The following is an 11,425-nucleotide window of genomic DNA, read 5'->3' as shown; positions in this document are numbered from 1 at the left end:
ATGCTGTGCAAAATGGTCAAGCATCACGTTAACCCTTACTGGTAAGTCATTTTACACACATAAGTGTGTGTGTGTGTGTGTATGTATATATATATATATATATATATATATATATATAAACATCTGTTTATGGCATTGAAGAAACTGTTATTGTAATTGTTATATCTCTTTATATAATAAAGTCGATGTTGTGTCTACTTATAGCACAGAGGAGGCCCATTACTTTGTTTATTGAACAGGTATAATAACTTTCATACATTATTGAGAGTACTGATTTAACTGTTTATAGCATAGGTTACCTCTCAGAGGGAATGCTACTGTATATATTTAGAGCAGAGAGGATCATTGATGTATTAAATACAGAGGGTAAATCATCTGCTATATATAAACATAATGACACAAGTTAAATGTTAATAGCTATGAGGGCACCTTCATTATATGTGCAATGCATAGATAGCCTCTATTGTCTAATTATATAGCACTGAGGGGACCATTCCTATATGTATTTAGCTCATAAGGGCATTTTGTAAGTCTATGTAGCATTACGGTAATTTTATATTTGCTAACTCTAAACTCTTCTCATCTGAAATAAAATTGTATTTCCTTGGTGTTCACGGGTCCCTTGGTTGTGGAACTAGAATTCCCAGAATCCATCTGTCTCCGAAGACATTGTGCAGGTTGACACTCCTTTTGGCAGCTGTGTTTATCTGAGGATTCTGGAAACAGCTTGGACCCTTAGAAATCAGCATCAGTTGGTGGCAGCAGAAAGCAGCACAAGCCAAACCCACCCCAAACCAGACATATATCATTAGGACCACCAGCATGTCTGAGCTGAGGATTGATCCTGTAATGTAAAGAAAAGTCTGGTCATTTGCGAACAAGAAGAGGAAAATAATGTTATGGTGATATGAGAAGAAGGAGAGAGTGGGTATTCTGTTGATGCTACTGTAAAGGTTTGTATAGATAGAGAAAAGTGAGGCATGCAGACCCTAGAAAGAGAAAATGAGTAACGGCATAAGGACACTGAATGGAGAAAAACATATAAATAGAGAAGGAGAGAGGAGAACATTTAAAGAGAAATAAAGATATGAGAAAAATTTGGAGGGGGCATGAGACCAAGAGAAAAAGAAAGGGAGATAGAAGCAGTGATTGTGATGAGAAGCAGAAGGCAAAATGAAGAGGTTGGATCCCAAGGAGCACCCCGGAGGAGTTCAAGTAGTCAGATGTGAAACATGAAGAATCATGGATGCAGAACAGGTAAAGAAGTAAGTGCCCTTCACATATATAGTATAGTACAGTCAGTAACGTGATAACAACACAGCTTATGTTGTTTGCTTTGAACATTTTATTAAAATGGCATATGCTGGTTTGAAGCTGTACATGGTCATGGAACCTTTTTTTTGAGTTGCATATAATTTTTCTTTAGGCTATTTTATTTTTAGTCCCCCCTCCACCCAAGAAAAATTTTGCAGATGCACAACATAAAATAAATAATTAAAATATTTCCTGGTTATAAAAATGTTACAGTCCTGGGATTTAAAGTGATTGTAAATACTAGTGTTTGTGAAACGCTATGATTTACAATTAGAACAAATAAAGAGGACTTTCAGTTAAGAAGTATAAAATACTTCATGCTGGAAGCTCCTTTACTTGCTGGAAGCGTTCTCCGCACTGATCTACTTAGGCAGCCCCCGGCAGAGCGCTATTTGCTGTTAGGTAACGTTTCCACCTTTTAGCAAATAGTCATGCGTTTCAACTGGCGCTAAGCCGGATAGCCCGCACGGCTATTGGCTAAGAAGTGGAAACTTCACCTCTCAGTAAAATAGCGTTCTGCTGTGGGCTGCCTGACCAGCTCAGTTCGGTGAACGTTTCCAACAAATAAAGGAGCATTCAGCATGAAGTATTTTATACTTCATGACTGAAAGTCCCCTTTATTTGTTTCAATGGTAAATAATCCTAGCGTTTCACAAACTCTAGGATTTACATTCACTTTAACTGTAACCTCTGACCATTTCCCATGACCCCTAATGGACATTAAAAACATTTCTCGTGCAATATATTTAAGTTTACAAAAATAAATAAATACAACAAAGAGTTCAGCTGTGTTTGTAAAATAAAACAGATGCACAGTCCCGAGGAGTGTGTATTCTTTATACTTTGCAGACGCCACTGGACTTTTTGTCTTTTTTTTTGTATTGTTGTATCTGATGTTTGCACTTGCAATGGCTGGTTATTTATCGTACGTCCGTAAATGGGCAAATTTGCCTGTTTAAGGGCACGCAATATATAAGCCCTTCACTTGTAATATGGCCCTTAGTAATTTGGTTTCAATATCTTTTAAACAGGTAACAATTAACGCAAAGAAGAAATTAGGAAAAACAATTTGCACTAACCACATCAATAAAACGTAACTTTTAAAACTAAATATTACAATAAAATAAAGGTCTGAGAAAAGGTAACAAATTTAAGAAATAACACATTTCCCGCAAAGCAACCACATCATTCATGTAAAAGAGGAGAATTTAAAACATGTTTTTGTTTTGTCTAAAAAACAAATTGGCTGATAAATTCTTCCTGCTAATGCTCATTGGCAGATCGATACTTCCAGCTAATGCTCATTGGCTGATAAATATTTCCTGCTAATGCTTATTGGCTGATAAATACTTCCTGCTAATGCTCATTGGCTGATAAATACTTCCTGCTAATGCTCAACACCAGTGAACACTACACAACTGATACTGCTGAATTAGTAAATTGGAAGAGAACTCACTGGCTATGTGACATATAACTAAGTTTGGAACATTTATGGTAGAAAGTGCTAGCACATCCCAGCCAGCCGGTGCAATGTCCCTTTAAACAGGTATCAATTTAGGCTAAGGAGAAAATAGGGAGTAAAATGTAACTTATAAAAATAAATATTAAAATAAAGGTCTGAGGTTCCCTATTGCTCTATACTTCTACACATGCAGGTAACCTAGTTTATGATTATTCCTCCATGCAGGGCGGAGTGTTCCCCCCGGAGGTTGCAGCACGTTTTCCCTTCCACATATTTTTGGCGATTATTTGTCTGCAGAGTCCGGACGTTTATGCGCGTTTGTGCTCGGGCCCTATTGTCCTGGGGCTACCACCTTGGGGAGGGCCTGTACAGTTCCCTGCAGGGGTAAGAGTGTTGTGCCTTCCGTTATAGAGTGGCGAGTCTTCGTGTCCTACTCAGACATGTTTTTCAGTTATTAAATGATCCTATCCTTCTCAGGTACGGGAATTTTCAGTCTGCTTCGAATGGTACACCTCAGTAGACATGTGGGGATGATGTAATCTCCTGACTGTTCTTGTTTGAGATCCTTCCCAGTTTGTTTGGATTAGGGCTCCGTTCGGCTGGTTCTGCGGTAGGCCTGTTTCCTTATTGGGCATTAACCTACGGGTTGCCTTATATTTTCTTTTTATCCAGTTAGGATGTCTTTATTTTGTTTATTATTTTCCTTTGGGAATCCTACACTGGGATCAATGCTCTCTGTTACTTCTGCAGAAATGTTTTTGGGGACATGTTTGTCCTATGTTTGTCTGTTTCCCTTCTTCCCCTCTGAGGAAGGATTTATACGGCCTGACTGTTGGAACCCGGATGCAGGCTGGTCCTGTTGGGTTCGGTTCTGTCTTGTGTCTGTTCAGACATGTGGCGCCGTTCTGATTGGCGGGCCCGGTCAAGGTGCAGAGTGCTCATGTTATCTTTTTCTTTTTCATTCAACTAAGCATTCTAGAGGACCTGTGGATCTACAAGGCAAGAAGGATTGTCTCAGTCCTTATAGCCTTCGATTTGGATGACTGGGTCAGTGGATTCTTCGCTGCTTCATTCTATGGCGTCTGGTATTACTGGATCCTAGTGTTCTGCTCCCACGTGGTGGAGAGTTAGAGGGCTTAGCACCTTCTTCCTGCCATGTGGTGGTTTGACCTTTTTTCTCTTGAGGCTCAAGGAATGTCCTTGGACTGGTCCTCAGCAGCTAGTAAGTTAAAGGGTAGTTCGGCTGCCTTGCAGCGGTTAGGTTTCAGATTGTAACCAGTTGCAGCCATTGCACATCAACTGTGTAATGTCTAGCTGTTTTTATGAGAATTTTTTGATCTCCCTCTGTGATCTCCATGTTAGGCATCCTTTTAGGGGCCTGGGAGATGTTTGTCCCTGTTGGGGACACTTGGCATGGTCTCCTTGGGCTTGTTTGGGGTTCCTCCCGGAACTGGGGATGGTTCTCGCCCCTTCTCCCTGTGCTCATCCGCTTGTGCAGAGGTGATGTGGAGACCAGCCTTTGCTTGAGTGGTTTTGACCTCGAGGTATCCCCTTGCCTTATTGTCCTGAGGCTGTTGGTGAGACTAGAAGCTCTAGCATCATTGCACAACTTTTTACTGCCTTGGCTCCTTGGTGAATGGGACTTTGGCAAGGGGTGGTCTCTCCCTTAGGTCGGGACTTGCAAGTTTTTCTCGTTATCCAGGTGATCTGGATATCGCATTTAGTTTCCCCTATAGTCTGGGTTGTTGTTCAGACAGGGTGTTAAGTTTGCGGGTACTGTTTATCTAAACAATTGGGAGTTTGGGCCTGTTCTCCCTGGGGCTTCCAGTTGCTGGGTTTCCTTCAGCATTTTCCCTTGTGGATCCCGTTGTGGGTTGTTACCGGACCTTTAGACTCCAGGGTTCCTGGAAACTTGGGCTATGTCCTTTTTCTCGGATTCTTGATCTGGTCTTGGTTGGCCAGGTTTTTCAGAGTGTCATTTCTCGTTGGGGCTTATGTTGCACCTTAGACGGTTTCCCTTAGTCATCTTGTCAGTATCCGTCAAATTCACTGCTCTGCTGGTGAATGGATTTACAGTGTCACTGATGCTGCTGTTGCGCATTGACTGCATGTTAGCAGGCTAGTTTTTGGGGAAATCACTTTCAGGTGGGATTGTTCTCTCCTTTATCCTGTAGCTTCACGGCTTTTGGATGGTGCTGTCTATTAACCCGTTCCCCTTCTTGGGTGAGAGCTTAGTTTCCTTTTAGAGAGAGGTGGTCCTTTTCTTAAGGCTTCTCCTGGTGGCTTCTCCTGGTTCAGGAGTTAGGACCTGTGAGTTCCCTAGCTGAGGAGGTTCTCTCTCTGGATACTTTCCGTTTGGAGTCTTACTGACTCTGTGTCAAGACTAAGTGGACCTGTTTGCTAGATCCTTGGGTCTGCTGCCCTGTTGTCTGTTCTAGGGAGTTGGGTTGCACCCGTGCTCTGTTAGATTGGCTGTGTCCATTCCTTCGCTCGTTTTGGGGTGTTTCTGTTTCCCTGTTTCAGACCTACCGTTGCTGGGGTTAGCACCCAATTGGGTGTGCGTTCTGAGAGTCGTTGTCATCTTCAGAGTCTAGGTGGGCTAGCTGGACAGCTAGTTCCGCATTCTCATGCTCTGTGGCTACTCTGCACTGTAGCAGACTGAGGGTTGCTAGTTTGTTCCCTGGCGAGGTCTCCTCAGCCTTTCTTCCTTTCGTGGTTGATATAATGAGCAGCGCTTTGTGTCCCTTAAAGGGGATTAGCCACATTTGCATAATAGCTAGCTGGCTACCTAAGCTTACCAGCAAAAGGTCTAGGATTGTTCCATCTCGGGTTTGGGGTGTCTCTCCTTTTCTTGGGGGACCTTGTGGAGGTCATGATCCCCTTTTTTTGGATGAACTGTGGGTAGGTCTTGCAACCTGGATTGCCTAGAGGGTGCCCTCTGTCTAGGAGTTGGATTTTGCTCTCAGCAAGTATTCGCTATGTCATCCTGAGGTTGGGAGCGTGTTCTGGACTTAAGGTTTTTCGTCTGGGTCTGCTACAAGTATTTTTTTTGTAGCGGGATACTTGTGTGTTCCCAGTTCAGGACTCTGTGAGGACTCCATCCTCTGTTGTTCTTGGTGCTTTTGCACAACGTTTGAGAGAACGTTTTGTTTGTTTCTATGCCCAGTGCTACACCTACACTTCCCTTGGTCTAGGCGTAGTCTTCCCTTGTTTGGCGGGTCCTATTTGGGCCTTTTGTGCGCTGGGTTCGCTCTGAGGGGTTTTCTCTTTTCTGGATGTGACCTTTCGGTCTTTTCCTTCCTTTCTCCTGGCCTTCTCCCTTTGGGAGTTTCGGCTGGTGTTCCCTTCTTTAGTGAGGGGTGTGTGAGGAGGAACCGTCTGTTGGGCGATGGTGTCTCTTAGAGGGCTGTTGGCTCAGTTGAGTCAATTTTTTGCGGTCTCTGGCTTGGCCCTGGACTACCTGCGGGTCTGTGTCATCGGGGCCTTTCCTTTCAAAGTTTCTTGGCTTTGGACGAAGATGGGTTTTTTTTTGTGGGTAGTGGTTTCAGGCTTGGTGCCCTCAGTATGGGCCGCCTACTGTACCCTTCCGTCTTGGCATTCAGTGTCCTCTATAGCTTGGGTATTGTTTCCCAAAAGTAATGAATGCAGCTGTGGACTCTTTCCATTTAAGAAGAAAAACATAAATTATGCTTACCTGATAATTTTCTTCTGATGGAAAGAGTTCACAGCTCCCCACCCGTAATTTTTATGTGGGGCGTCCTTATTTATTCTTCTGGCACCTTTCACCCTGATATTTTTTCTACTGTTCATTGTTCCTCGACAGAATGACTGGGGGATGAGGGGAGTGGGAGGAGTATTTAAGCCTTTGGCTGGGGTGTCTTTGCCTCCTCCTGGTGGCCTGGTTCTTAATTCCCAAAACTAATGAATGCAGCTGTGGATTCTTTCCATCAGAAGAAAAGAAAATTATCAGGTAAGCCTAATTTATGGGGGGGTTTCTAATACTTATTGCAGGCATTTTTTTTTTTTTTTTTTTAATGCTCCTTTTGCCTTTGCTGCATCCCGGGGAATTCTTTTGGCTGTGCGCACAGCCAACATTCTGTTGGCTGCCTCACGCTGCCAACATTCCTTTGAGGATGCGTGCGCAACTGCCGACGGCGAGGGACATTACAAACGCAATTATAGTATAGATATACACTCACCGGCCACTTTATTAGGTAGATCTTGCTGGTACCGGGTTGGACCTCCTTTTGTCTTCAGAACTGCCTTAATTCTTCATGGCATAAATTCAACAAGGTGTTGGAAACATTCCTCAGACATTTTGGTCCATATTGACATGATAGCATCACGCAGTTACTGCAGATTTTTCAGCTGCACATTCATGATGCGAATCTCCCGTTCCACCACATCCCAAAGGTGCTCTATTGGATTGAGATATGGTGACTGTGGAGCCATTGGAGTACAGTGAACTCATTGTCATGTTCAAGAAACCAGTTTGAGATGATTTGAGCTTTGTGACATGGTGCATTATCCAGCTGGAAGTAGCCATCAGAAGTACACTGTAGTCATAATGGGATGAACATTGTCAGCAACAATACTCAGGTAGGCCATGGCGTTTAAAAGTTGCTCAATTGGTACTAAGGTTCAAGGTTTGACATGTTGTGCATTAAGAGATGGTATTCTGCATACCTCGGTTGTAACAGGTGGTTATTTGAGTTACTGTTGCCTTTCTATCATCTCGAACCAGTCTGCCCATTCTCATCTGACCTCTGACATTGACAAGGCATTTTCCTCCACACAACTTCCGCTCACTGGATATTTTCTCTTTTTCTGTAAACCCTAGAAATGGTTGTGCGTGAAAATGCTTGTGCTTGAAAATCTAAGTAGATCAGCAGTTTTTTAAATACTCAGACCTGCCCGTCTGGCACCAACAACCATGCCACGTTCAAAGTCACTTAAATCCCCTTTCTTCCCAATTCTGATGCTCGGTTTGAACTTCAGCAAGTCGTCTTCACCATGTCTAGATGCCTAAATGCATTGAGTTGCTGCCATGTGTTTGGCTGAATAGCATTTTTTGTTACTTGGTTGCATTGGAAGAGGTATTAGTAGCAGAAATAGCAAGGTTCTTAAGCCACTTTACAGATCATTAGTTAGACAAAATCTGGAATACTGTGTACAGTTCTGGAGACCTTATCTTCAGAAAGATATAAATAAACTAGAAGCTGTCCAAAGGAGGGCTACTAAAATGGTACATGGTCTAAAATATAAAACGTACAAAGAAAGATTTTATGATCTAAATATGTAAAGTTTAAAGGATAGAAGGGAAAGAGTTGACATGATAGAAACCTTCAAACAAGGTGAAATTATTTTTCACAAAAAAATAAATGCAAAAACAAGTGGTCACAATCTAAAGTTAGAGGGTAGCAGAGTCAGGAGAAATTTGAGGAAGCATTTTTTTACAGAAAGGTTGGTGGATTCATGGAAAAAACTTCCATTTGAGGTGGTAAACACAAAGACTGTAAATGAATTAAAAAATGCCTGGGACATGCATAAGGCTATCCTAAGGAAAAAGTAACATGTAATATGGGTAGACTTGATGGGCCTTTTTGGTTTTTATCTACCGTCAAATTCTATCACCGAGATTACGAGTTTGGCGTTAGCCTTAAAAAGCAGCGTTGAGAGGTCCCAACGCTGCTTTTTTCCTAATGCTGGGATTACGAGTCTGGCAGGTACAGGTGTACCGCTAACTTTTCTTCCGCGACTCGAGGCTACCGCAAATACCCTTACGTCAATTGCGTATCCTATCTTTTTAATGGGATTTGAGTCTTGGAAGAAGTGAGCGGTAGACCCTCTCCTGTCCAGACTCCTACCGCATTTAAAAGTCAGTAGTTAAGAGTTTTATGGACTAACGCCGGAACATAAAACTCTTAACTAAAGTGCTACAAAGTACACTAACACCCATAAACTACCTATAAACCCCTAAACCGAGCCCCCCCCACATCGCAAACACTAAAATAAAAGTTTTAACCCCTAATCTGCCGACCGGACATCGCCACCACCTACATTATACCTATGAACCCCTAATCTGCTGCCCCTAACATCGCCGACACTTACATTATATTTATTAACCCCTAATCTGCCGCCCCCAACGTCGCCGCCATCTACCTACAATTATTAACCCCTAATCTGCCGACCGGACATCGCCGCTACTATAATAAACGTATTAACCCCTAAACCTAAGTCTAACCCTAACCCGCCCCCTAACTTAAATATAATTTAAATTAAATGAAATTAATTTAACATAATTAAATAAATTAATCCTATTTAAAACTAACTATTTACCTATAAAATAAACCCTAAGCTAGCTACAATATAACTAATAGTTACATTGTAGCTAGCTTAGGATTTATATTTATTTTACAGGCAACTTTGTATTTATTTTAACTAGGTAGAATAGTTATTAAATAGTTATTAACTATTTAATAACTACCTAGCTAAAATAAGTACAAAATTACCTGTAAAATAAATCCTAACCTAAGTTACAATTACACCTAACACTACACTATCATTAAACTAATTACCTAAACCACCTACAATTAATTACAATTAAATTAAATAAACTAAATTACTAAAAAAAAAAACCACTAAATCAAAGAAAATAAAAAAAGAATTACAAGAATTTTAAACTAATTACACCTAATCTAATCCCCCAAATAAAATAAAAAGCCCCCCAAAATAATAAAATTTCCCTACCCTATACTAAATTACAAATAGCCTTAAAAGGGCCTTTTGCAAATTACAAAACTATTTAATAACTATTGTACCTAGTTAAAATAAATACAAAGTTGCCTGTAAAATAAAAATAAACCCTAAGCTAACTATTAGTTATATTGTAGCTAGCTTAGGGTTTATTTTATAGGTAAGTATTTAGTTTTAAATAGAAATAATTTATTTAAGTATGCTAAATTAATTTCATTTAATTTAAATTATATTTAAGTTAGAGGGGTGTTAGGGTTAGACTTAGGGGTTAATAACTTTATTATAGTGGCGGCGGCAGATTAGGGGTCAATAAGTGTAGTTAGGTTGCGGCGACATTGGGGGGGCAGATTAGGGGATAATAAATATAATGTAGTTTTCGGCGATGTTGGGGGCAGCAGATTAGGGGTTTATAAGTATAATGTAGGTGGCGGCGGTGTCCGGAGCGGCAGTTTAGGGGTTAATAGTATAATGCAGGTGGCGACGATGTCGGGGTCGGCAGATTAGGGGTAAATAAGTGTATGATATGGGGTGTTTAGACTCAGGGTTCATGTTAGGGTGTTAGGTGTAGAAATGACTTTTATTTTTCCTAAAAAACAATGGAGCTGCGTTAGGAGCTGAATGCTGCTTTTTTGCAGGTGTTAGTTTTTTTTTCAGCGAGCTCAGCCCCATTGTTTCCTATGGGGAAATCGTGCACAAGCACGTTTAGCCAGCTTACCGCTACCGTAAGCAACGCTGATATTACAGTGAGATGTGGAGCTAAATTTTGCTCAACGCTCACTTTTCTGAGGCTAACGCCGGCTTGCAGAAAACTCGTAATACCAGTGTTGGCTTAAGGGAGCGGTAAGAAAAAAAGGAACGTTAGACCCGCAAGCCTTACCGACAAAAATTCGTAATCTAGGCGAATATTTCTATGTTACCAAGCAATTGAAAAGGTGTATCTAATAAAGTGGCCGGTGAGTGTGTGTGTGTGTATATATATATATATATATATATATATATATATATATATGTATATATAGCGTCTTAAACCTTGAAGTCAATTTAATCCTCCTCCTACTAATATGAATGTAGAAGCATATATAACATTATAAAAAAAAAAAAGACTTTGAAAAAGCACATTGGACATTCAGACAAAAGAAACAGCATAAACTAACAGCATCACAAAAGGCTCTTATTGGTAGACATGTGCAATTCGTTTCGGCTGAATTTCGTATTCGGCTGAATTTTGGCCGATTCGGAGATTCAGATGAATCTAAATTTCTAAATCGGCACCATAACTAAAATTCCGAAAACGAATAAATCAGTTTCCGAATTTTCTTATCCATTCTTTATTCATATTCGGAATTTTTCGTTGTTCATCTAAACCGCAGTTCCCAAACATTGCCAACACTAACTAAAACACTAAATAAAGCTATTAACTCCTAAACCGCCGCCCCCCACATCGCCAACACTAACTAAACCTATTAACCCCTAATCTGCCATCCCCCCACATCGCTAACACTAAATAAACCTATTAACCTCTAAACCGCTTTCCCCCACATCGCCAACACTAACTAAACCTATTAACCTCTAAACCGCTTTCCCTCCACATCGCCAACACTAACTAAACCTATTAACCTCTAAACCGCTGCCCCCCCCACATCGCAAATACTAAATAAAATCTTCAGCCCAGCGGTGAAGCATCTTCATCCAGACGGTTCCTTCTGCATCCATCGCGGGACCGGCATCTTCTATCTTTATCCCAGTGGAGGGAAACGGTCGGTGGATGCGCGGAGGCGGAGGTCCATCAGTCTGACGTGGAGGTCCTCTTCATGCGATCGTCCGCCGCACACTGAAGATTTAATGCAAAGTACCCCTTGCATTCCTATTGGCTGAAAAATTCAAATCAGCCAA

General features: G+C 41.2%; 1 protein-coding gene across 1 annotated transcript in view; it reads right to left on the bottom strand.

Moving 5' to 3' along the window:
- Positions 1-611: 611 nt before the first annotated feature.
- ZDHHC22 (zinc finger DHHC-type palmitoyltransferase 22) overlaps positions 612-11,425 on the bottom strand; it is a 52,154-nt gene continuing 41,340 nt past the window's right edge. Inside the window, exon 2 of the mRNA XM_053705899.1 lies at positions 612-844. Coding sequence (XP_053561874.1) covers positions 612-844 — 233 coding nt within the window. The remainder of the gene's footprint in view (positions 845-11,425) is intronic.

The sequence above is a fragment of the Bombina bombina genome, chromosome 1, assembly GCF_027579735.1.
Source record: "Bombina bombina isolate aBomBom1 chromosome 1, aBomBom1.pri, whole genome shotgun sequence".
Taxonomy (NCBI): domain Eukaryota; kingdom Metazoa; phylum Chordata; class Amphibia; order Anura; family Bombinatoridae; genus Bombina; species Bombina bombina.
Note: the sequence above shows the minus strand (reverse complement) of the source record. Positions and strands in the feature narration are given on the sequence as shown.